This window comes from Ambystoma mexicanum, chromosome 1p (genome assembly GCF_040938575.1).
Source record: "Ambystoma mexicanum isolate Mex_15411 chromosome 1p, UKY_AmexF1_1, whole genome shotgun sequence".
Classification (NCBI taxonomy): Eukaryota; Metazoa; Chordata; class Amphibia; order Caudata; family Ambystomatidae; genus Ambystoma; species Ambystoma mexicanum.
The window spans coordinates 1,075,807,753-1,075,835,604 of record NC_090921.1 but is presented as its reverse complement, the minus strand read 5'-3'; the positions used below and the strand labels follow the sequence as shown (position 1 = coordinate 1,075,835,604).

Here is a 27,852-nt window from a genome sequence, read left to right as displayed (position 1 = left end):
ACTCAGGCTTCCGATATATAAGGTATACATGTCTCCCTGTGGTCCTCTGATATATGTACAGGCTCAGGGCCGTAGCGCCTCATATGCATCTTGACATCCGGATTGGATTGGAATAAATGCAAATGGGCATTAGAGATTTATCTATAAATTGTGCTATTGTGCGTAGTATTCTTCTTGATACAAGAATGGGATAAATATGGATGGGTATTGAGGGTGTACCTAAAAAGGAATAGAGTGTTCCTGATTTGGAGCAATCTAATCATAAAGAACATTTGGTTTCCTAGGTACTAGGAATTCTGGTATCCCTCTGGGCATCTGGTCAGAGTACGGTCTCAGGGATACAGATTCCAGCATGCTTCCTGACATGGGTACTAGGGATAATAATCCCTAGTACCTGTTTAAAAATAAAAAGGAATGTACCATCCTGGAGGAAAAGTATGAGGAAGTGGGCTGAACTATTGTGCCTATTAGATATGATGACCTGCCTCTGGATGTCTGATCTAAAGACAATCTCTGGGCTATATAGGGCTCAACATGCTCTGACAAAAACAAAGAGGTGATGGCTGGAAGGTTTAGAATGAATCTTAACCACTGGCATTGCTCAGGGCAACCCTCCAGACCATCGTTCTTCGCCTGCCAAGCCATTACAGAAGGGGAAAGACCATATGCAAATCAGGCTTGGTCCCACCCCAAAAGGGGAAGTCCAGCCTGAACTGCTAGGTCACATCCCTTCTGCACGAGACCACAAGCATCCCCAAACATGTTTCACGCTTGTTGGGGCTCATCAGTGAGGAGTAGCTTGGGTCTCTAGGCCGAGCAGGCACGGTAGACATGCTCTGAGACACATTCTCAGGGATTTTGCGCCCAGCATGCTTCTTGTCTCCAAAATACAATACAAGGGATGTAGCACCAGCTTACTGATGTACAGATAAAGCGCCAGTCACATAGTTCACCTGAGATCAAAAATCACACCAAGACTACATATTTGTTGGTTCATTATATTTATTTTGCGACTATCTAAAAATAGGAGCCAACTGAAAGAAACGTCTGGGCTCCTCCCACAAGAAGTAACAATCATCAGGAGGAACTTCTCCAAAGAAGACCAATTGTGGGTAGTCAGGCCTGCAGGCCTCTGTAGCCAAGGGTTGAGTATTTAGAGTTCACTGGTGGTTACTGGCTACCTCCCCTCCATCACTGCCGGCTTACAGGGCCCCAAGCCCTCTTCCATACAATCTACTTGCATGCTTTCTTGGGTTCTGTAGCCCATGGCAACAAGTCTTATTGGCAGACAGGTCCACGGTTATGGTCGGCAGGGAGAACTAGAGAGGAGGTCCATGAACCTACCTGAGTGTTGCCTCTGTTTTTCCCATTGTCTCTCTTAGCTGACTCTAAACTCAGTCTCGTACCTTCTCCCATTGTCTCATTCGACCAAGAGCCAATCTGACCATGCTACAATAATCTTGTTGTCTAAGCCCTGGCCTTCTGTAAACTCTTTTTACTTCTTAACCTTGCTTCTGCTCCTCTGTATCACTCTTTTCCTGATGTGATTTCTTCTGTGTTACTCCCAGTTTCTGATGTCCACACTTTATCCTGGCACCCATATTCTGTCTCCTCTTATTTTGGCTCTACTATTCCTCTGTCTTGCTGTCCTCTCCTACTTCCTTGCCTCTTTCATTCATACCACCTTTGAAGTTAACACCTCAGCATGGGACCGCCTTTGTTACTGCCACGCCACTCTTCCTTTCCGGATCCTTCTTGACTGTCTCCAGTCCTACCACCTCCTTCTTGGTAACTTCCATCTCAGTCCCTTCCAGTACTGCCACCTTTTTCTTGGTACCCTCCCCTCCAAATGTTGCCAACTCCTCCTTGAGCTGTTTTATGGCCACCACCATCTTCCTCCATCCATTCTACATCCCTGTTATTACCGCCTCCTAGTTGTGGAAAGCCAATGGTGTCTCTCATTTGAGATAGTTCTTTCCATAGAAGCAGTTAATTTCACTTCAAGTCCCAAATGTAGAGCTTCAGCTAGAAAATGAATAACATTTGATCCAATCAATGTATGTCAGAGCAATTTAAGCAGCTACTTCTGTCTGACTACTTTATTACTTAAGATGGCACATTTCCAAAGCATTGACACCAGAGATCAGCCCTTACTCTTTTCGAAATGCAGCTGCTAGACCATAAGACCACAGGTCATGCTGTTTTTAAAAAAACAGACATGTCCTATTTTTCAGCATGTTTTAGTTTTGGCTGTGACACTTAGGCGCCACCTATAAAGCCAAAACTATTGGCATAGGGGAGCAGATATGAGGGAGATGAGCTGTGAGGAGGGACACACAGCTTGTGGGTGCTTGGAATTCCACCCACCTAATGCCAAGCCAGTCCCTTTGGTCATTCCCCCCCACTAACGGCTCTCTCTGCCTAAAGACTGGGCTAACTCTAATATACAATAACATCAACAATGCACTTTTTATGGGGCTCCCTTTGATATTTCTAAGCAGTCTTCCGAAATGTGATGACTTAAATGAACTTATAAATCAGCCATTGTTGTAATTAAAATGTCACCGAAGTGTGCCATAAACCAATTGATTTTTAAACAATGGGTGTCCTCATATTAGTTCTTGGCACTGAATTCCTGTTAAAAACAGCATTGGCCAGGTCAACAGTTTTGGCTCTCTATAGACATAAGATCAGCATTTTCAGGCAATGCCATCCTGTCCACAGGCACTCCTACCATTTGCTAGTTGTTGCCATCTTATGGCTAGTGTGACGAATCCTTGGCTGTCAACAATTCTCCTTGAGGGGGAGCCCATTCCCATGAGGCCAGGGAGGTGATGCCGTTACCAGATAGTCCCCCGAATGATGGTATACAGTGGTAGGATCTCATGGGGAGAGACTCCCCCTCTGGAGACAAGGACGGCCATGTTAGGAGAACGTGGTACAACACCCCTCACCTTCCAAATACTTCCTTTACCTCCCCTCAGTCCATGAGTCCCAACATTACATCCCTCACTGCCATACCACACACCTCCATGTATATAAGTGAGACTGAATACCCTAGACTTCCTGAGATGAGGAAGGGAAGGGATGACTTTATGAAGACCTCCTTGATGGGTACTGAGACGAGGAGCAGGAGGAGGTGCGGCGCAATGAAGACTCCTCCTAAGAACTTGAATGAGAATTCTAGTTGTCATTGCTCTAACAAAGAGCGAGGAAGGACTTGCCTTCTTTTCAGACCCTCCAATGAGGAACCGTGATCGAGAGGATCGTCTGGCGTGGGAAGGAGAGAACGCTGCTGACCGGGACGCAAGCAATTAGGCTCAAGCGTCTCTCTACCGCTCCAACGTGGATGGACCAGTGGGAAAAATGGAACAGAGGTTCAGACAAGCAGAGTGCCTGGATCATGTTGGCAAGTAAGGTTACATGACCTGTGAAGAAGCAAGTGCCACAGAGTCAGTGCAGCAGATTCGGGAACCAAAAAAGCAACAAGAGACCTGAAGTAGAGGTTGAGCAGCCAAACGACACCAACAGAGATCGGAATGGTACATGGGTGGTCAGGACAGCTGGTAGAGGTTATGGAGAGAGTGCAAAAACTGAGGAAAGAAGGGTTTGAGAAGGGTTTGCAGATCTCTACAAGTCATCTTCTTTGTGGCAGTACCAGGCAGGGGAGTGAACCAGATTCGCCATTCTGAATATATTGAAAAAGGCCAGGGGTGTTGTGAACTGTGAGAAAAGCCTGAGAAAGGCCTGGGGAAGGCAGACATTTCCCATGGTGTTGTGAACTGTGAGAAAAAAGCCAAAAAAGACCGGGGGAAGGCAGTCATTCCCCGTGGCTTTGTGTGAGGGAAAACATTGAGAATCAGACTGCAGGAAAAGGGATTCTTTCTCGTGGGAGTTGACCTTGCAAGGAGGATTTAAACCAGTGATCCAGGGAAAAGAGTCATTTCTGATGGAGTGAAGAAATAGTGAATTGTCTGATACAAAGTGTTGAAGGATCACCAATCCGTTGTTTGTGAACTATTAAAATCAGGAGGAGGCAGTCATTCTCCTGGACCAAGAACATTGGTGCAACCTTTAGTTTAGTTATAAGTTCAAGGGACAGAGATAGGGATGTTTTGACACAAGACGGTGGACTCTGAGTTTCAAGGACATCCTGACAGACCAATTAGCACTTTAGTTGGAGCAGGGAACCCCCTCAGAGATATGGGGAAAGATAGGTGTTCTCTTTATTTTTATATTGAATAAAAGTCTATAGAAATCACGATGCCACTGGTGTGTCAGCCTCCTCCTTCTGTGCCCTTAAACTAGGTAGTGCCATTATGGCAGTAACTGTCCGAGGACTAACCCATGACTGCACATAAGCCAAAACTGTTGGTTTCCAATTTCTTTTTCAAACTATTGGCACTTAAAGCATTCCTCTTTTTAGTCTTTAACTAACCATTTCCCCCGCGTCCATTCATGATCTCTTCTTATGGAACATGCAGCAACGGGTTCACTGAGGATCTGTTTTCCCATTCGCCAATGATCATGTACATGTTGACGCTTAACTTTGCACCCATCTACTGCTGTATTAGTGTCATATCATCCACTAGAGACTACTAACATTAAAGGAATGTTTAAATTATAAAAATGTCAATGCCCTGGTTTACTTTTACAAGTTAATTTATATTTGAAAATCAGACAAAGATGTAATTTGTGGCATTTGCATTTTGGATTTTCTTACACCAAAGACAAGGCTAGGCACTCTGATGCTACTATAGTAGTGATTTGGCGCCATATAAATGCATATTAAGATAACATAAAATACTGATAATAAACTTGCTGAAGGCAGGGTAACCCTCTAATGCTAGATGTTACTAAGTCTAGTGTTGAACCTTAAGGGATCTACAGTGATGTGATCCACCCCACTGTTCCTCTAGACTACCTCTGTTTCCTTATATCCCCACTTCCCTCTTTATGATTTACCGTTGCCCTGCAGAGTATTTGATATCTAAACCCCTTAACCCCTACAAAACTGCAGGGTAATTTATTTTTGGCAATCCCAATTTGTAATGTGTAACAGTATTTCCATTCAAGGGTAAAAAACAAATTCCCAAAAAGTGTATCCTTTGTCAGCTGGCATGTGCCCTTCTCCCCTGTGTGCCTTTCCTCTATTTTCACCCAACTGTGATCCTCTTCCTGGCATAACTGGTGCACAGTGCTAATGCTCTGTTTGATCTCTCCAACCCAGGTTAAGTGGGATGTCCCCGTTTCAAGGTGAAACCGATGCCGAGACTCTGACGAATGTGGTCGAGGGTAACTACGAATTTGATGACCGGTGCTTCAAGCAAACCAGTGAGATGGCCAAAGATTTCATCAAGCAACTTCTAGTCAAGGATCCAACGTATGCGTTCCACCTTTTCCACAATGAATAGAATGGATAGTAGAAAAGATATATTCCCATGAGCTACGTAACACACATGTAAACCGTGCAGCCCAGTATCATGGGACACCACTCCCAAAATGAGGCACAGGCAAAAGCTGTGGGTAGTACGACATTGCTTCACACATACGCATGCGCCACAAAGAAGCTGTTTGATGCAAAGTTGTAGTTAGATCCAACTCAAGTTTTATTGTTGAGTGGTAAACCCAATTCACTGGCATATTATTCAGCTAATCTTGAAGTTGGGGTTACTGCGTCACGGGTTAAATCCCTCCTGCAAAGATCCATGCTCCCTCGTCCGTTCGTCCGCCATTGAATTGGGTTTACTTTTTAATTTGAGAGAAAATATGTTACAGATTTTGGGTTCAATTTTGCTTTGCCCTGATTTGACAAAGGCAGAGCGTATGCCGAAACACGTGTTATGTGTGAAACAATGTCGTACTATGTCATGTGAAACTGAGTAGAGGAACTCATGTCTCTGTTTATGCCTTCACACACATGCAACATTTTTTCCAAGACTTCAGAGGAAACATATGGCGCTGAGGCCAACGAGTTGATATCCACCAATAAAATTCCTCATAAAGTTTTGCATTTCCGAAAGCTGTGGGTAGCTGAGGACCCCCATCTTCGTGTGCTGTAGTATCTGTGATAACCATTGACTAAGGGGCTGTAGATGTGTGCGGTTCATGGCTGGGAATGCTGCTTTTCTATTGCATATCCGCACCCATGACATGTTCCAAATCATCAATTTGTTTCAGCTATAAGGAAGAAAACTGCACTCTAAGGTGTTCAAGACAAGGCAGCTCTTATACAGGACTATAGCAGTGACTTTAGCTTTCACCTTATGGCTAGAAGCTGGTGAGATCCATGTGTTGGTAGCTCAACTTGTGGAACGTCACTACTTTTGTCTTGACCTTTTCTCCACTTGTTCAGTCATGTGATGGTATAAAGGTAAACCTGTTTTCAATAACCATGGCAATACACTCGTAACACAGGCCAATGTTGGGCAGAAAGATGAGCATAGTGGAATATTGTATGCAGATTACAAAGTTGTTTGAGGGAGCAATGTATACAAATCTATAGAAAAGAAAGTTGTTCATATTTTTTCATCCATGCGATTTCGGATGGATCTCCTATGGGCACTATTAATTCTTGTATATGCATTTGTATTTTTCTTTGCTTTTTTTCTTTAAATCTACATTTGCTTTGCTTTCTCGAAAGTCTCTCCTTTTGCTTCTCTACTATACCGAAGCCCCTAGAGACCTCACCTTTATGTGTTTATTTAAGTTTTGTACCGCACCAGATTACAATGAAGCCACTTCAAGACAGAGGGTAGGGTACAAAGCAACATCGTATGCCAGTGGTGATATACATGGGGACAGCATAACTGTGTAAAGCAACATTCCAACTGCATACAAGACATTTCGGGAAAAGCGAAGGGTACCACCCCCAACCAACAATTAACACACTCCGTGGCGTAACACAAATTGTGGGCACACTCTCCGCCCCCCCTGTCCTCCAGATCAGCACCAAATCACAGGTCACGCCACACTCCGGGCCAGCTGGGACAATCATTCTTGCGCAATGCGCATGAGGGTCATGCTGCTACAGGGGCGCACTGCGCACTGCACACTGCACTAGGGGAAAGCTGGATATGTTTTAATCAAACCTTAAATCTTTCACCAAGCATAGAAACAAGGGGGCTGTGCCTGGTGTAAAGGCATCATGAAGCAAGACCCAGACAACTGTTTCCGAATTCAAAACAAACACTTTTATGAACTTAGATGTCGGGATGGTTGAAGGCCTAACTTGCCCTATGCTAAGTTGGGATTTCCCCACCTGTCAAAGAGTTCAACTGAAGAATCTGTCTGTGTGCAAAACCTATACTTGCCCTCACAGCTAATCTATGCAATGTGTAGGGATGTCAGCACCCAAAAGAAACCGTGTCCAAAATAACGATCTGAGCCTCTTCCAGCTCGCAGCTTCCTTTCAGCTCCCTTCCACAAGTATTTATTTAATTGCACCAAAGGCCGCAGGAATCTAGGTGCACAAAAACACGAAATACACACAAAAAAGACACATGACATATATATATATATATATATATATATATATATATATCATGTAAACCGGGTTAAACTAATAAGGTATAAGACATGAAATATCAAGTTCCGACTATCCAGTCCAAAGACTATGCTAAAACAATTACAAATGGCACCTAACAAATCCAGCAAATACACCAAGTTTATCAAATATGTCAATTGAGAATAATTCTCAGATTAATGTGTCATGACATGTTATCCAGATTCTTACTGAGACTCAGAAACAAGGGAAGATTACTTTGGTCACATCCTATGATAGTACAGTCTGTATCACTCTTGGTGCTCCAATTATTAATTTGTACCCTATGCAAAAATCTCAGATCTTGTTATCTGATACAACATTCCCCACTCTTTGGTGCAACCATTTCAAAGCTTTATTCTTGAGCTCCTCTCTCAGGACCACATGGTTTCTCTATGTTGGTAGTTATAATGTTTCTAGAGTCCATGGCAAAAGTCCTTAGGTTTGTGTCTGTAACATTTGGCATTGCTGACTTCCTAATACGAATATCTGTTGATGAAATAATGCCTGAGTAGAAACGGAAACAACCACTGGCCTAGCATGTTTCGAGAGCAATGCAGTGGCACTTTTTAACATATTTCGCTCCTAAACTAGGAGCTGAACAGGAGAAATCTGTTTGAACTTCACAGTTTCCACAGTTTTATATTCAGCGTTCCACTGGCTGGGATGTTCAATAAGGTAATTTTGGCAATGTTGATTGATCCTAGGACAATTCTGATCTGATAAAGTCATCTGAGAATGTTGATTGACCTTAACAGAATTCTTAGCGGTTTGGCAGGACTTGTCAGCTTTTTCTATATGTGGACATATTACCCTAGTGTGCAATGAGTCAATCCAAAAACAGAAATCTGCGGAATTAGTTAAGATTGTGCATAATATGCTGCCTGATATGGTGGCCATCTCTCAACATTGGTTGGTTCTACATCAAACTCAGGCATGATCAAGGATGATAGCATTGAAGCTTCTGATAATGCTTTCTCCAAACCTTTTGTGGCGGACTGCATTACTACAGTTGATGAAGAGGCAAGAGCGTTAAAACTACAGATTTTGATTCTCTCAAAGTGCTTCCCCATATACACTCGGACGAACATTTACTAAGGATGAGGGTGTGAGAGATGAGAAATCCTTCAATTCAATGCTAGCAGAAAAAGTGTCCCCGGGTGGTCCCGCTAAAAGGATGTCATCAAAAGACTGGAGCTTCCTATCCTGGAGCCATAACGTCAGTCAAATGACTGTGATTTGCTTTGGAAACTGGGGACTCAAATGGCATACCAGGCTGCCAAGTACATGTCCCCAATCCAGAGGACTTGGAATTGGGAGAATTTTCAATTACAGGATTCAGTGTTATTTTGGCAACACGAGGGTGCACATGGGCTCTGATAACAAGCATTGTACAGTTTACAATCAAGCAAATATGGTCGTTGAGACAAAGCCCCACCCCAGCCCGAAACAATAAGAGCCACAGCTCTTTGAACCTTCATTTCAAAACCAAAATTTTTTTGGGGAATTATACTAAGCAAAACATTACAGGGCAGGCAGCCTTGAGGGGATCCTGAACAGATCTTTTAGACATACCCCATGACTGAACTAGGGAGTGCCGTCTACTATTCCACACCAGCCAAAACTCACCAGAAGAGCGGCTTAGCAATGACACACCAGTCACCAACAGGTAGACCTATACTGGGGCAATGTAAGACTCTACTCCAATGCAGCAACAAGCCAGCACCTCTGATGGTAAGAGTCGCTGAGAGAGTTACACTGCATCCTTGGCCTCCACACCACAAGAACACCAGGATTTCCAGCACCTTAATACTGAACACAAAACAGGGCACGGACGCGAGCTGCCAGGAGCCAACAATCCGCACCGGCAACAAGCACGAACACGGAACGTGTGAGTAACCGGCCAGCTCTGTTAGCATATAAAACAGTTCCAGAAAAAAGTCTCAAATTCATAGGCTTCCCAGCAGCATGAATCATACAGACTTCCGCTCTTTACGTCAGGGGTCCCACTCCTACCCTTCAAGCACTCCTCTGACAATTACCCAACACAGGGGAACAAACATCTTGTACACATGTAAAAGAGACAGCCTCTCCACGCAGCTCCCATGTAACATTCAGTCTGCTCCATGGAGCTCCAGCTCCCATGCCACGCTTCCAAAGACCACTTCTCTCTCTGTAGACCTCAGCGTTTTGGCGTGTCTCTCGTATGGACCCTCCACCCAGGTTATTCCCCCTCACTTCTCCACCCCCAGAGTGAGGATCCAAGAGCGATGGCCTTTCCCAGGCCACCTGTGCAGACGATCCAGAGGTCTGTGAGTGATAATACCCTCAGGTTTCTAACAGTGGCTCCGGAGTTCTGACACCCAAATGTAACAGCCAACTCTGTGTATGGCCAGTAATATTATGCACAGTAATAATACCATAAGAAAACATGTTCATGGTGGCTCTGACAGTACCAACAAGCAGGAGACCGAGTAAAAATACAGCGGCTGCGTGACCTAGTATTTTTACTCGGTCTCCTGCTTGTTGTTCTGTTTTGAAGTCGGGGTGTCTCCAGACTTGTCGCAGCCAGCTCCTCTTTTATTTTGGATGAATTAATAAGTAAATTCAACCTCTGATGAAACATTTCACCCTATAAAGTGGTGCCCACTTACTTCCCTGTTTGGCTCTGACAGTATCCCCATGTACAAACTTTCTCTTCTTGGCTTTGCCCCTAATGCCATTGATAATCTCCTGCCACAAGAAGAAAACATGTTATTGCTGATGCACAAATGCTTGCCCAACCAACCCCAGCACTACAATGAAAGAATACTCCTCATGTTGACTTTGCCCTCAATGGCAGTAAAACATGCAATGCTACAGTAAGAAACCATTTCCTGTTTGGCTTCACAAATACATCCACCCGCCACGTAAGAACACTCATGATGTTGACTTTGCTCATAACACCAGTAAAACATGGATTGCCACAGTAAGAAAAATGTATTTGCTGACTGCATAAGTGCCTCCACCTTCCCCATTTAAGAACACACATCATATTGGCCTTGCCCCTTATGTGAGTAAAAATGCATTGCCACAGAATAAAATATCCAGTCTGCCTGCCCCATTGTGTTATAAACCCTCCTTCAAACCCTCCTACATCGAATAACATTCATCAAGTTGGTTTTGGCCAAAAATACCAATCAAATATGTAAGAAAACATCCATGCTCCAATGCCCCTTTCTGTGCCCCAGCCTTGCATGCATACACCCTCCAGCCACTCACCTTGTGGCTGCTGGTGAGAATTTTAATTGGAGAGGTGTAAACATTGCCCACAAATATGCTAGAGCGACCAAGCTTAGTGAGGGAACCCAACCAAAGGAGTTTCGTAGTTGGATATCCCTGAGAACGTTTTTTGGATAATGTATTAAAATTTTGCATTATACAGCACACATTCTGTAAACAATTGGGTAAAAAGACAGACTCTTTGCAATTGGTTTTGTAGGGTAGCCCCAATAGATGGTATTCATCAACAGTGCACAGGCACATTTCCCAAAACGTTTTCATAATGCTTTTGCCAACAATATATGCCAGTATAAAACTATTTTCATGCTGGTTGTGCCCATGCTTGCCCATGATGCCTGCACCAATATATGCCAGTATTCCCATATAAGAACATATTGATGTTTGCTTTGTCCATAATGCCAGTAATGATACTATAAGAAAACATGTTCAGGCTGTGAAGGCATCATGAAGCAAGACACAGACAACAGATTCAAAGTTCAAACACATTTCTTTTTATTAACTTAAATGTCAGGATGGTTGAAGGCCTAACTTGCCCTATGCTACGGTGGGATTTCCCTACCTAAAGAAACGAAGGATAGTCTGAGTCAGCAAGTTCAACTTAAAAGTCTGCCTGTGTCCAAAACCTTTACTTGCCCTCACAACTAAATCTAAACAATGTGTATGGATGTCGCCAACAAAAGAAATAGTGATCCAAATAACGTTCTGAGCTTCATCCAGCTCTGGGCTTGCTTTCCAGCTCCCCTTTCCCAAGTTCAAGACAGTTCTACAAGGTCTTGGGGTTCCCTTCCCCCAAGAAGACAACCCAGGACATCAACTTTTCCAACTTGCCAACTTCCACTTGGTTTGCCTCTCAATATTCAAAATCCGTTCCAAGTCAACTTTTACACTCCTTCTGGCTTCTTGACAGTTCATACAGATTGTTTTCGTCTGCTTCACTTCAGCAATCTCTCACACACATTTAGATTGGCTTTTTGTATGTTTCCTTGGTGTTCACAGATGGGGTACCCCTGGTCTAGGTGCAGTTTTTAGACAACACAGTCCACCCATTACAGGTCACGCAACCGATAACCCTAGGTTTTCTTGCCCACACAGGTTCTGCTGTAACTAACCCTGTGTTCTGGTTCACATTCACTTGGCTTTCTCCTTGCCAGTCTCTTGACTTTGCCACAACCTGTTCTTTCATATAGTTCACTCTGTGGTGCTCTTTTCCTTCCCCTGCCTTACTAGCACACTCTTCAGTAATATTCAATACTTGCTTTTCAATGCATTTCATAACATTTGTTCCTTGGTTTCAATATATGGTACATGTACTTCACACAAGCTTATCTTCTGCTCATCGGTTTATCCAAAGCTTTCATAGGCTTCTCGAAAGCTTTCCTTTCATTTCGGTATTCAATAGTGTTTGTCTCTTATTTCTTCTGCTCCCAGCTCATCTTATTTGTATTGTTAATCACAACCCGTCACTTTGGGTTCACAGCATCTTGCATATCTCCATTCATTCATTCAGCAATTACATTTGCCCTTTAACAGCCCCCAGAAGTGCCCTGGTTTGAGTGTTGCCTTATATTCACTCACTGGTCCATGCGGCTCCCCCGGGTGGCTGCTTTCCTCTTCTCCCGCTCCACATACTCTTTTTCTGCTGTATCGCGAGCCCTGTTCGCACTCCAGTCTTCTTTCTGTGGGTTGCCAGCAGCATCACTTGCTTCCCATGGACACTGCTCGTAACTGTCAGCACTCAGCTTCCTTCCGTGCCCCACAGCGCCTGCTGTGAGCACTGGCCAGGGAGGCTCCCAGCACAGTGACCATCTCACGGCCCGCCTGGGCCTCGGCACCACAGTCTCTCCTGGGTACCTGCTGGCACCCTGGTTTCCCGACAGGACCCTCCTCGGCGCCTCCTCCTCCACAGGATGTCTCTTCCCTCAGGCCCACAACACTTGGCCCGGCTTCTCTCCTGCTCGTCCTTCCTTTTATACACCTGCAACCATTTAACAGGGTGCAGGTGTACTTCCTCGAGCCCAATTGCCTGACCACAATTAGTACAGATCTCTGGACATGCCTGACCCTCACAACAGTCTGCAGGCCTCTTCCTCGACTCAGTACTAGAGTGGGGAAATTACATGTCAGTGTGTACCACTCCTAGTCGTCTCTTCCTCGTCTCAGTAATATAATGGTATGAATGAGGGGAAGTGATGGGATGTGATTGACGGCAGCCTATAGAGGCAGGGGGAGGGTGAGGTTGATTATTACAAGGAAAAGGGGGAAACCATCTCTCGCCTGTGGACATCCACTCCTTCACCCGCTTCCTAGTGTTCCTAGCTCAATGTCTTCTGGTGTTATTCTGGACAAAGGGAAAAGGATATCGATATACCATAAATGCGGCCGGGACTGAGGGTTCATCATAGAATGTAAATGGGGAATACCGTGTCTCACCCAAGGACATCCCCCTACCATTCCCCAACTCTCCCCTACCCAGGTGATCCTCCCTCGCATCTCCTTCTCCAGGGTCGAGATCCAAGAGCGCTGGCCCTTCCCTGGCCAGCTGAGCAAAGGATGTTGGTGGAGAAGGAAGTGAGGACTCCCTTAGGTTACTCACAGGACTCGCTCTGGCTGTATATCCAAGTAAGGACATATTCCTGTTGGCTTTGTCATTAATAAATGCTGTGCCACAATATGAAAACAAAATGAAAACATGTCCAAACTGGCTGCCCAATGTAGGACAGTCTCAACATGCAATAACAATGCTCATCTTTGCTTTACCCTTTATGCCCAGTAAATGGGGCTGTAGATGTGTGTGGACCAGAAATGCTATGCCACAGTAAGAAATAGTTAGACTGGCTGCACCAAAATGGCAGTGTAGCCATGTAATAAAACCTGCAATGCTTACTTTATCATAGATGCCCAGAATAAAATGCCATGCCATAGTAAGTAATCGCTAGACAGGATCACCAAAATGCGAGTATAGCCACGTAACAACACACATCATGCATGCTTTATCATGGATGAATGCCCATTAAAAATGCCATTGTAGCCTCCCACCTGCAACCCGTCCACCCGTCAAAATCAGTTAATCAGTGGCCGACCTAGCAAAAAAACACATGCACACACATTCACACAACATTCACTCTCTTTCACACGCGCACCCAGCCACCCACACATTACATAATACATAGAACGCTGTTCCATTTTGGCACACATACTTACAAACTTACATCATAAACATGCAATGCCCTTGCATGCACACACACATACAAAAAAGATTTTGTTTTCTTACCTGCTGTTTCCCGAATCTGTCGCTCCAAAGGACTCCCCTCCAGGCAGTTCTCCGGCTCCTGTACTTCATGCCGACAGGATCCAGGAAGCAGGGAGAGCTTCATGGTTCCTGACATAGACCGTGCAGCCAGAGCACCTCCATCACATGCCACAGCTGGAATATTTCTTTCTGAATTAAATAAAGTGCATGCACTCTGACTTCAGAAAGAAATGGTCTGACTTCAGAAAGAAATTATTTCTTTCTGAAGCTTGACAGACTCCCCCCAGGATATTGTACGGCGTGGTCCCTTGCACATGGAGGCTGAAGGGTCACGTGCTACGCCAGTAAGCACACTCACCTGAGAGTATTTACATGTGAATACAGATTACAGAGTCATCAGGAGCAAGCTGAACTATAGAGCGCAGCCTATTGGGCATTTTTTGCGACGGACAAAGTGATAGGAGGTGATATGGTTCTGCAAGGAAATTATTCCATTGTTTAAAGGCGAACACTGCATGTATCATTCCAAGTGTTTGCAATTAATTCATAATGGGTGTTGCCCTAATAGGTGAACATTATTGCTCTTTTTAAAGGACACACACCTTACTTGAAGCAATTGTGTTGTGTGTCTGTGTATGTATATATATTCACTGGAAAAACTTTAATTAAAGTTTAGTTAAGTCCGACAAATTTATCGCAACCAAACCCTTGAAATTCAGCAGATTTGGGAAGTCATGACCGGCTCAGATCCACACATTACCGTTGATGTCCTGCATAATGCTATGTCCTGCATAAAGCCGTTTTTCATGTCATTGTAACTCCCTCCTTTTATAATATGTATGTGCTCATGGGCTTTGCAACGGAAACGCACTGAGCTAAACCGGTCATGACTTCCCACATCCGCTGAATATCAAGGGTTTTGTTATGATAAATCTGGTAAACCTTGATTCAAGTCTTTCAGTGAATTTCAAGGGTTTTGTTATACCATTGAACTTTATGTGCCACTGGCCATGGCCTTCGGCCACCATGGGCACTTTGTATGTTCCCTCAAAGTTTATTTTTCTATCACTAGCCATGGCCTGCAGCCTTGTCCACTTTCCACCCCACCTGACTGTAGCTGTCTAAATACTTATTTTATTTCTTCTTTTTTCCCATAACCATCGCTATAATAGCAATGCACTACAGATAGCTGTCGTTATCGAGTAAAACAATGGAAATCATGTTTCACTGCTCTCGCAGTCTCTCACCAGCTGCCCCTCTCCTTCTGGCATGCTCCCCCTTAGTCCCCTAAGCACATGTTTGTTTGTTTGTTTGCTTGTTTGTTTGTTTGTTTATTAATTTGATAATGGGCACCAAGCCCTTGGGCAGCTGGGCACAGCAGTACAAGAATTCTCAAAGCTTAGTTACAGTGCCTGTCACAGTTTAGTACATACATGTAATTACAGTGTGAAGTACAATACATGAAGCAGTACAATCATTTGAGTACAATGTGAATACAGTGAGTGAGGTAGAATAGACATTTGCCATTTGTGGAGCAAGGAGAGGAATACCGTATAGGGTCAGACTAGTTGGTTAGAATATGTTTCCCTCTCTAGCCCTCTTCCATGCCCCACCTACTCACCTTTTTCCATGTGACGCACTTTCATTCCCAATCTGGTTTTCTCTTGTAGCCATGTTTCTCCCACTGAAAAACTAGAAAACGTTTGCGCTATTAACTCAGTCCCTTGCCCCCCTTCAACTCCCAATTTCACATGGTGTACTCTTTTCCCCCATCCCCTCCACACTGTTAGCCTGATGCCATTGCATCGATTTTCCTCCTCCAAATGGCATTTTTTTGCCTTTTTATTTTGAGGTTGCTGCGGCTATCTCTTGCATCGAACAAAAATAAATGGCGACTTTTTCATTTCTGAAAATTTTCTTCTGCAAAGCACCATGGGAGATAGCCTTATAATTTTGGAGGTACTCCTTTCTCCATCAAATATTTTAAAAATGACTGGACATAACAACCCCAGCCCTCCCCCTTCTCGTACCTGCATTTGTTTTTGTTCTTAATAACGCCTTTATTTTTTAATGGATCTTTCCCGAAATGTCCTTTCTGGGGCACCTTTTAGTATAATTTTGTCTGCAAAATTGCATCCTAATCTGTCATATTAGTCATTTGAGATTTCCTATGGCACTCAATACCCAACTTAACTATAGTGCGGCGACCACCACACTATAATATATGTGTTATGTGATGAATCTCAGGATGTCATCCCTGTTTCCCTAGGGAACACCACTTCTCATGTGACCAGGGTGGTGCGGCCACAATCCAGAAGACCCTCGGGGTGGCAATATGAGGGAGGATCACATGGGGAAGGCGTTCCCCTGTGGACATAAGGGCGATATTCCAGAGAGAACATGGTATCCCCCCTCACCCATCTGAGGTTGACACCCATGACACAACTCCCCATCCCCCATTTCTTATTGTCATGTTGAAAAAGACCATGCTGGTACGACAATTAGGAAAGTTCATAAATACCCCCCCTTTGACTCTGACTCAAAGTACTGGGACGAGGAAGAGAGCCAGAAGAATACCTGGAGGGACCAAGCTATGCGCTCTAGTTGTTATACTAATCCTATTGGTGCCGGGACATTCAAAACCACTGAGCATAGAGAAACAGAGTCTTCGTCCTCTCGACACAGGTCGAGGAACTGCAGAGCAGAAATACTCAGGAATATGGCAAGCTGACGAGAGGCACTTCCACTGTGCAATGGGGAAGGAAGGAAGGAAGGAAGGAAGGAAGGAAGGAAGGAAGGAAGGAAGGAAGGAAGGAAGGAAGGAAGGAAGGAAGGAAGGAAGGAAGGAAGGAAGGAAGGAAGGAAGGAAGGAAGGAAGGAAGGAAGGAAGGAAGGAAGGAAGGAAGGAAGGAAGGAAGGAAGGAAGGAAGGAAGGAAGGAAGGAAGGAAGGAAGGAAGGAAGGAAGGAAGGAAGGAAGGAAGGAAGGAAGGAAGGAAGGAAGGAAGGAAGGAAGGAAGGAAGGAAGGAAGGAAGGAAGGAAGGAAGGAAGGAAGGAAGGAAGGAAGGAAGGAAGGAAGGAAGGAAGGAAGGAAGGAAGGAAGGAAGGAAGGAAGGAAGGAAGGAAGGAAGGAAGGAAGGAAGGAAGGAAGGAAGGAAGGAAGGAAGGAAGGAAGGAATCCCGCAGACTGGGAAGTGGGAGAAACGCTACCGGAGTACACAGCAAATCTGCAGAGCCGAAACGCCACCGCAAGGGACCTGAAAACCGCCATGAGAGTCCAGTGAGCCCATAGAAGGGAGTTGGGACACAAGGGCGCTGCTTGAGGAAGCGCTGGGATTGGGAAGCTGAGTCAGAAACCCAATCCCTCACCCAGAAAAGGAGAGATTGTCTTCATGGCACTGCTTACACAAGAAAGCAAACTGTTATCAAAAGCAAAGTACTGAAAGCCACAAAGGCAAGACATTGAAATTGTATGAGTCTGTGAATTTTGGTAAGGTCCTGGCAGGAGAGTATACCAGGCAGGAAGATTGCAAGTCTGGAACCCGCACCCAAATGTATGAAAGAGAGTAACCCAGGTCCTGACAGGAGAGCATACCAGGCAAGAAGATTGTGAGTCTTGGACTCGTAACCATTTTTGTTTGAACTGTCATATGTATGGTGACATCAAGAGGAGGGAGTCAACCTCTTGATCCTATAAAAAACAGGGGAAGGTAATAATTCCCCCTGGTCCTGTGGAGAATGTGGAAAAGCCAGGAGAAGAGGGCACTAACTCTTGGCCATGTGAACATTTGTGCATCTGGTATCCAGGGGAAGGCAGCAGTACCCTGGTACTGACTTTGAGTTTTGATAAGGGTGACAAGACAGCCTCTTGGCCTTGTGAACATTTGTGGCTATGGTCACAAGGGGATTGGGGGGCCAGTTCTTGGTGTTGACTGGGTGTTGTAAAAACCAAGAGAAGGGGAACTACCTCTTGTTTAGTTTGTGAACATTGTGACAAAAGGGAAGTAGCCCTTTCTTCTGCTACTTGTTGGGTAACCTTTTTGTTTTGAAACTGCAAACTTTACTGTTCCCTTTTTTGCTGCATTTGGAGCAGTGGAATGAACACTGGACATTTCTCAGAGGAAGGGAGTCACTCCTCTACAGTTAGGAGTCCCACTTTCCCCTTTGTATATTAGTCTAGGTGTAAGGTTCAGAAATAGGTGTTTTGGACACAGAACGGTGGACTATTGTTTTGACGGATGTTCTGACAGTTTCCTTTGTTTTGTTTGAAGCAGGAAAACCCCTCTTAGATTTAGGGAAAGGTAGGATTTTCATTTTCTGTTCAATAAAAAGGCTATCCGCCATTAAAACGCCACCACTGTGTCAGCGTCCTGGTTCTCACTCGTTACATAAAATACATATATATATATGTAAAGTAATACAGACACGTCCTACTCTAAAAAAAACAAAACCACCAGTTTATCTCCACTTGATGCCATCAACCATTTTTTGAAAGAGCAATATGAGGACTGAAGAGCTCGGCAAAGGCAGTTGAAGTTGGTCATAGAGCATGCTTCCAGGTTGGAGATGGAATTTTGACACCCCACCACTTCGTAGTCCCCTTTCTTCAGATACAAGCACCATGCCTCTACATATACCCGCGCTCCTCTTTCATCTCCTCCCACTCACTCAATTCTTACGAGAGAATGCCCAGTTTTTCTTTAAGCAATGGGCAAAATTCCAGCTGCTCATGCCATTCTTTGCATCGTGCATAATCTACAGAAGTGTACCATCTCAAAAGCAAGAGACACTTTTTTGACAGGAGGTATACTTTTTTTTTGCCAGAACTAACATTTTTTAGATTTCTCGAATTAGCTCCCTGTTAGTAAGCCACATTCTATCAGATTGCTCGGAACACAGGCTATATCCATTTATGCAGGCTTGCACCCTAAGCAACCTGCTATCTGCCTCGTGCTGTCCAGCTGCGCCCCCTGAACTTTAATCTTTTTTTCCGAATGCAAACTTAGGTGCATTTGTTTTTTTTTTCAACACTCCTCAGCTTCACCATTTTTCTACACAGTGAACCTTTGTGTTCATAGTAAAGCTAGCTCAGCCATTTCCCCCAATCTCGAGAAAGCCCATCCACACTTCAATTAAAGAAATCCCTCCAGGCTGGCTAAGGGTTTCTTCCATCACTGAGTGTGAAATGATCTCTTTCTACATTGAGTACCGTGACAAGGCAGGGTGGGGGAGGGGTAACCCTTGTCATCCAGGAGTGGGAGGCGTACAGGTGAGAAAACCAGAGCCAGTGAGGTTGAGAGGGCCCCAATTCCTGCTCCCCCTTCTGCCAGGCTGTTTTTGAGCATTCCATCTTCATCTCTTGTCATACCTCCTCGACAACGAGCTTGCCAGTCTTTGCGTCCTTATAGTGAGCCACAAGTACTGTGATTGTGGTAAAAGGTTGTGGTGGAAAAGAAATGTTAACTCCATCACTGTATTTTGATGAACTGCTACTTTACAGAAAGTGATTGTTGAAACCATCCTGACTAAAGTCTTTATTAAAGAAGTATGATGTGTTAACAAATAATTGACTTTTGGAGCAAAGAACATTTGCATTTGGTTTCTGAATTTATGGTTGGAGAAAAAACCTTTGTATTTAATTTCTGAAGTTGTTTGGGGAAACGTACTTTATGGTTTATCACCCAGAAGGCTGTGGAAACATTAACAATTAGTTTGAACTCTGAAAAAACCTATGTGAAGCAAGGTAGTCGCTTTGCCAAGTGAAAAGACTTTGTTATACCTCCAGTGGCACTTTGTTTCTGCGCAGAACTTTCTTGAAACTTAACTTTGTCACAGATTCACCTGAATTGATCCAGGGGAAGGGACTCCAACCATGGACACAAGGATTAATGTTTATAACGTTGGAGTTTGAATTTCTGTTATTTTGGGGAGTTTAAAACAGCCATAAAATGCCTCTATAACTTTGTTGTGTATATAAGTATGAGGGTCAGATACGTTTTGGAATTGTGGTCATTTTTCTTTAGCCTTAGTTTGTAAGGCAGGGATATCTTTGTTAGGTTAGGGAAAGATAGGTGTTTGTCTTATCCCTTTTTTATTTAATAAACTGGCATATTATGAGAAAACTATACCTATTTCTGACCCCTCCCACTAGATGATCATCATTAGACCTGCATGGAATGAAAGGCTTGACAGTACATGCTTCTGCCAGCTGGTGCCACGGTGCATCCAGTGTGTGATCGGTTTATTTTACCTGAAAAGTCAATGTTTTCATTCTTTCTTTTCAGCGAGAGAATGACTGCAATCGAGTGCCTCATTCATCCCTGGATCAAGGTTTGTATTTTCTGACATTTTCTTGCAGAAGCCTTTAGCTGAAACCATGTGAACCTTTATTTTCAAGCTCCTCTCATAGTACGGCAGTGTATGAATCGGGGGCTCGCTGTGGCTTTTGCAGTGGTTCCTTTAGGAATACTTTACGCAGTAATTACCACGCGATATTGCGAAGTGCACCGAGACATTAGGACTTTACCACCGCTGTGCCGGTTAAGTAATGCCAAATCTTAGGATTTCTGAAATTCCTTATGCAGTAAATGCTACTGCATGGCTTGTTTCTACTCGCCCCATAACAAGGTTGTTCTTTTTTTTAAATGCCTTTCTGTCCTCGTTTGAGTGATGTAAATACATGTTAGACAGTAGTTGCCCAGCAGAGAGAGAACAGAATGGGTTTGGTGTGATTTCTTGTAGAGAACATACCCATAGGTATGCCACTACCACTGGAAGCTTTTGAAAGGTGCCTAATTTTCGTCAGGGAGGACTCGCTTTACCACTTGGTGTGCTTGGTGTGTGCCCATGTGTGTGAGAGAGTGCCGCAAGATTCTGGCATCGAGTGATTAGTGGAGGTCGTTCTGCCCCTCCTGTTTGCCTGACGCCGAATGCTCAACTGAGCACTTTATCACCCGGGAGAGTACAACTTCACTGCCATTTCTGCAACTGTGAACATACCTATCGGAGGCCCAGGTTAACTAGCAAGAGACGTCTACATTAAACCACTAGGTTGTGTTCCATCAAAAGCTGTTCTTCTTGATTTAAGTTAAGAATTGACCAATATTTTAATCCATCTTGGGTCTATACAATGTTTTAATGTGTTGAAGTATGGCTAGAATGTGGACAGGCTGCACTGTGTGTTGCAGGAGTCTGCCGGGGTTGCTGGGCATACCTCCAGGGGCTGATGGGCTATGGGTTATGAGTGGGGGCAAGCCTGAGTTAGAAATGCTAACAACACAACCTCCTGTTTCTTTTTCTAAACCCTTACAGCCATTGAATAGGAAGCAGGCGGTGAACCGGAGCCGATCCTCCATTAACATGAAGAATTTTAAGAAGTTTAATGCTCGCAGGAAGTGGAAGGTAAGCTTGAATGATGAAGTGGTGGGCGTCGTGCCGGTGCCCTCTGTGCCCCCTCAACACACTGCATTGTTTTCCAGAGTTGAGGAATATTTCTCTGTCAGAAGACACCCCTAATTCATCACAACTGTGTATGTAGAAGTTCTCACTGGCAGTTTCGTGGACCAACCACGAATCAGAAAAGCACTTTAGGGTGGCTCTGCCAACACCTTTGATATAGACAATAACATTGATGCACCATTTATGCACTGAGGCGTTTACATTTCTCTGTGTTGTGCCAGATCCTGCCTGACATCAGTGTGGGCACAGAGGTGAGAAGAGCGGCCATTTTGGAATTGGGCTAGCACTTGAAATTTAGGATGTTGAGGGCCTTTTCTCACTTGGTGAAGTTTGCCCAAAAAACCATGCACGTTTTCGATAGTTCCTCTGACACATACTTATCACGCACCCCGCCACAGGCACACTAGCTATAGGTTGCCGAGCCGCCTGTAATCCATTCCAGTGGCAAAAAAAAGTTTGTATGGAGCAGCAGACCACTCCGATAACAATCTGTGATCCGTTGGTGCATCTTTAAGCATGTTCGACTCGCTTTATGGATACTGCTAGGCTGGCTTCAAATGGCTCACGATTCCACTCGCTTCACAGACACTGCTACACTGGCTTCAGATGGCTCACGATTCCACTCGCTTCACAGACACTGCAACACTGGCTTCAGATGGCTCATGATTCCACTCGCTTCACAGACACTGCTACACTGGCTTCAGATGGCTCACGATTCCACTCGCTTCACAGACACTGCTACACTGGCTTCAGATGGCTCACGCCAGATGTCCTTGTTTAGATATTTTTGGCACACTCGGTGGTGGTCAGATCCTCAGCAAAGGAATATAGGGCTAAAACCACATTACCACTGTCGATTCCCCTGCAACAAACGGTGGCCTGCCTTTCAACTGATCAGTATACGTGTCTGCACACCCTTGCCCAAGAAATCTAATCCAAGAGGCTTTGTAAGTCTTTAAATAAGTGACTTTTAATCATGTGTCTTTTTTTTTGTTACTCCTTCCAAAAGAGATGAAACGCCAGTTCCTTTTTTAAACCTTTCTTCCTATTCCAAGTCAGGCATTGGAAAATTACAGTCAACTCTATATAGCAACTTATTTAATGTTTGGTCAAAAAGAGCATCATTAAATATGGCGGTTTGGCGGTACGGTAAAGTGGTGGAAAAAAGCCACTTTACCGTACCGCCAAACAGAGATTGGTGGTGAAATGGAGGAGATACCTCCAACATGTTAGTGGAGGTCCTCCACCTTACCCCAAGAAAATTGAGGAATGACCACAGGCGGAATTATCACCCATGGTACTTCCTCCAAATCCCCAATGCTGTTCAATGGGCCCCAAGAATGGGGACTAACTCTGCTGCACATGTTTGGCAGCATTCTTGATGAAAATGCCTTCAAACTATCAGTTTACCTCCCGAGCTTAGGAGTGGTATTTCCTCCCCTGCACAGGTCGTATCTGTCACTACTGCTTCCCCAGTATACAGTATGGTGGTACGGATTCTCATGCCCAGGAAATGAGGAGTTTTTGTCACATGAAACAATCAATATTTGGAAGAGACAGTGAGATTTGGGGCTTATTTCACAGAGCGTTTTCTAATGGTGGTTTGCCATTATAGAACGCTTCTTTGAATTGGGCCCAAGTGGTAAAGGCTTTAACAAATAAGGGCTGTCTGAATACATCCTATTTCCTCCTTAAACCAGATATTGAATTCATGCAGTTCTCTAGGGAGGGTAGGACGCTGAATTATGCTGATAAAAGAGCAAAGTAGCTAAGTAAGCCATGTGGGTTGTTTACTAAAGTCCCTAACGTGTGGTTTCGCTCAAGGGTCTGTCCTTGCTCCCTCTTGTTACACCTAGTCACAACCTTTCTCGGTTACATAATATTGACATTTGGTAGCACCGTTTTGCAGATGACAAAGGTCACAGATGGCCTCAATAGCACACAATTTCCAAAGCCAGTTCATGGATTTTCTATTACGTTTTGTGGAAGGGGCGCTAAGGCCATCCACCTCTCTCTCTCATCTAAAGAAAGCAAACCCCTCTGTAACCTAAGCGTCTCTACTTCCCAGGGTGGTATCTATTTCTTCTGGATGTCTGCGAGGGCTTAAAGGCAATTGCTTTATCTATTCAATCTCCCTCTGGGACTTCCTATGTGGAACCTACACTACCATTGAGCTAGTTCTAAGGAGACACTGAAGCCCCAATGTGTCACCTTCATTTCCCACCCTGATGTTCCTCACCCTGTGTCTCGCTGCTATTCTACCCTCATCCCACTACTATCCTTCCAACTCCACCCACCTTCTCTCCTGGTTCTTCCTCCTCTGTGCATCCAATGCCGCTTTCTCTTTGTATGCTCTACCTCCACCCGCTGATGTGACTTTTTCCCTACTGTCTCTCCTGCTCCTCTCTTCTCTCCATTACTACTTTCCCATGTCCACTCTACTACTAGCCCCTCGCCACTACTACTCAGCCCGCTCCCCTCTCCACTCCACCCCACCTTCTATTCAGTCGTCCTCTTTTCATTCTGTCACCAGCCACTCACACTATACTACTTTCTCTAACACTCGCACTCACAACCATACACACAAACACACTAATAACACAGCACCACATGCTCTCACTAACCCATAACTCACCTTCTCTGCAAATCGCCTCCACTCTCCAGTCCACCTTTCTCTCGCCATCTGCTCTCTTGTCTGCCACTTCCTCCCCGGATGTTGCGAACAATCCACACCGTCCTGTCCTTATTGAAGGAGGGGAGGATAGAGATTCTTCATACATACATAACATGGGGGATAAACCATGCCCCTCTGCACTGTGAGTCCAGTGTGCTCGGATAATGGCAGCCCGCTTTGAAAAGAGCCCACTTCATGTCGCGCAGCCGCGCAGTGGCTAAGTCCACAGTAAGCATTGAAATGTCTCTGCCACTCCGCAGAAGGTTTGTAATAGTCCAGGTTGAGAGCTCTGCCCCAGTTAATGGATTGTGGCATGCGTCTGTGGCTACTGGTGGCACGCAGTATTCTTTGCAGCCACACAGACTCACCACTGCTCCACTTAGCGTCTCTCTTCCCGTTGTTCAATGAAATCTGGTAACTGGAGTAGGTGGCTTGGAGGCTCTGGTGGGCTGTTATGTTGCAGCAGTCCATCTAGACCTTTGCTGTAGGTTGTTGTGCTTAATGAAAAGAAAGAAACTGGGCAGCATTTTTTGAAGAGGAATGGGGTGATCCACAGTGGTACTGTTCAAATACATGCAGGCACTTATGTAGGGGAATGTAATTGGAGCCCTCCCATCTGCAAACTTCCCCCTCTGGGGTAGGAATGACTCTGGCTTCCATCCTGGTAGTCCTCCCACCCAAGGATGAGATAGAGGTACCACCACCCTCTTGACAAGGTCAGTTTTTCTGACCTTGTCACACACCTAAATATTCAGTTTCTCCTTAGTCCTAGCCTCCCAGCAGGCAGGCAAATGTGTGTGCCTCTCTGCCACGATTTGGTAGATGGCTATTGTGGGAAATGGCCAAGGGCGTCTCACTTGGTAGTCCCCAGGGATCTTTCTCTCAGGTGGGCAGAGCACGGCCATCGCCTTTGGATCCAGACACAGGGGGTGAACCAGTGTGGGAGGATCACCTGGGTTAGGGATCTTCAGGGAGTGGGGGTGAGGCAAGCGATGGTGAGATGCGGTATTCCACCCTTTCCTGTGCCCATCCCCATCCTATTTTATAGGATTCTCCAACGTTCAAACTCCCTCCCACCCCCTGTTTCTACACAAACACTGGGCAGAGGAAGAGGGTGACTGAGAGTAAAGAGGCTAACACTTACATATCTCATTTGGACATGTCCCGTTAATCAGGTCAGGTAAAGTAAGGCACTTGACCGTAATAACATACATCTTATACCCATTAGCTCTCTGATAAAAAGGCGGAACATAGAGGCACACTCTGAGCAAGGTGAGACACGAGAAGGAGCAGCTCTCCTGGGGCAAAGGCGAATCCACTGGAGCAGAACGACTGATCAATGGACCAGAGCAAAGGGTAGGGAAACCCTGAAGATCCCTGCAGGAGGTTGTTGCCTCTGGGAAACCATGAAGGATACCCAGAGAAAGCCAAAACCGTGAAAAGAAGAAGCCTGCATTGTCTATCAAGGATGCCACCGACCCTCCTGTGTGAACCACCGAGTTGGGGAGGCGATACCAAGCCTGTGGTATCAACCTTGACTCATGAATCAAAGTTGTAGAGACAAGAAAGGAATGCACACACCTGGTGAGTTAGCAAAAGACATGAAAGGCCGGTTTGTGTCAAGGAAAGATTGAAGCCGCAACAGTATATTTCACGATTGAAGGATGCACACTTGCAGATGAGATGCAAAAGAAAGCACACCAGTAGTAAACTTAAACCTTACCGATAACTGTGAAGCCAGTGATACAGAGTAGCAGAGTGGTCCAGCAAAAAAAAAGCGGCCCACTCGAAAGTCTCCGCAAAATGTTTGATGTCTTGTTTTAAAGTAGCAAGTGAACGAACACTGAAATCTGCAAATGGTAAAGATTCATTGCGTCAAAAGGGGAAGTTAAAAGGTGATTGCTTTAAGAGAAAGATCTCTTTGAACGTTGCTGATTGTGTTATAGAACTACTAAGACCAAGAAACACTGGGGAAAATAAATAAAGGGAGAGCTGAAGTGAAAGTTGTAGTGGTCCTGCGGTCGTCTATGGAATAAGCATTGCACACTCAAAAGTCTTCAACATCAGTTAAAGGTCTGAGCCCGACTAAGGGAGAACTGAAAGATGAAATAAGTTAGGGGAAGGGACCCCTAGCGACTGTGAATACAGCTTGGGAAAGGGACCCCCTGCAAGTGCTGTGATTTCGAGGTCCGAACCCGGCTGAGGGAGTCCTATGTGACGTTGATGCCTTGAGAGGTCCGAGCCCGACAGAGGGAGACCTACGTGAACTTTTGCTGAACTGTGAAAGAACTTTTGGAAAACTGGAATAAGTGACTTTACATAGAAAGCCGAAGTGGGCCTCGACCTATGTCTTTTTTTTAATAACCTGACCCAGAGTGCGTCGTACTGTTTATAAGGGCCGCCTTACTCCATGCTGTCCAATGTGGGAAGGAGAGATGACTGCCATCTTGATCCTTTGTTATAACACTGACTTTCCTTTGCAAACACATTCCCCATTACACACTTTTTGTATAAGAGATATGACAGGCGTTAGGTTTGTTAATATAGACCATTTTGATTTGACATACACTGCCTAGGGCTGTTTTTTCTTTATTATTTGATGGTAGAGACTTCTCCCATCATAGCTATAGGGCAAAGTAGGAGTTTTCCCAAACCCCAAGAATTTAATAAAGGTTTTGAAACTTGTAGCTCTTGTGTCAGTGTCATACTTGTGATACCATGCCTCCCTTACACAATGCAATGCCTAACGAAAAGCTCTGCAGAGAGCATGTATTTCTATTAATCGACCATCCTCTACCCTTATAACCTTAAATTCTAATTATTCGGCAAAATGGGATTACCCTCCATCAACTTTATTGACACTTTTAGCTGCTACCACCAGCTAAGCATTCTCAAAATCCACCCTACTTCATCTCCTACTCTGCTGAGACTCTGATTAGCATCATTACTCTTTTTACCCTTTGGAAAAGTCAATGAGCTTGTGTCTCATTACAAGTTAGCCGGTCCGGATTTAACGGTGCCGGTAAAACCGTGTCGGCACTGTTTTCTGGACCAGCTAACTACGACTTCTGTGGCCATGTGGTGTTAGACCTGGCGGGTGTAACGCCAGCAGCCGCAGACGGACGTGGAAACACCGGCATCATTACCGCATGGTGCCCGTGTTTCCACAGCCCCCATTCCCGAGAAGTCCTCTGGGACTCCACGGGAATGGGGAGTAACGGAATGCCGGCTCTGGAATTACCGAACTACCGGGCTGTAATGCCCCGGTAAGTCTGGCAAGTTCGGAGCCGGTAAATCGTGACAGGGCCGGTGACAGCCTGCCGGTTTTACCGCCATGGCTACCGCCGGACTCGTAATGAGGCCCCTTGTGCCTCACACCTGTTTTCTTTCTTCCCAGTCGTACACTCCACCTCTCCTCACAGACAGGTTCCAGCCTGGCTGCGGGTCTACAGGTGGCCCCTCTACATGCTCCCTACTCTAGTTTCCAAATGCATTGTATGGCCAGGAACTCCCCCAACTTTCTTGTAAGGAACATCTCCATTTAATCACGTGTCCCCCTCCACTTGCAGACACAGCATGGTCTTAATCCCACTCCCACTTCCCACAGCCCTCTGTGGCATGCTGTGATTCTGATTATTCTAGTTCT

At 44.9% G+C, this 27,852-nt stretch overlaps 1 protein-coding gene across 5 annotated transcripts in view; it reads left to right on the top strand.

Moving 5' to 3' along the window:
* The window catches only part of LOC138448032 (death-associated protein kinase 2-like), a 709,206-nt gene that overhangs the window by 656,279 nt on the left and 25,075 nt on the right, over nucleotides 1–27,852 (top strand). For all 5 annotated transcript variants that reach the window (XM_069604570.1, XM_069604575.1, XM_069604578.1 and 2 more), the window contains 3 exons: nucleotides 5,231–5,383; nucleotides 20,359–20,404; nucleotides 21,386–21,475. In XM_069604570.1, the coding sequence (XP_069460671.1) occupies nucleotides 5,231–5,383; nucleotides 20,359–20,404; nucleotides 21,386–21,475 (289 nt within the window). The remainder of the gene's footprint in view (nucleotides 1–5,230; nucleotides 5,384–20,358; nucleotides 20,405–21,385; nucleotides 21,476–27,852) is intronic.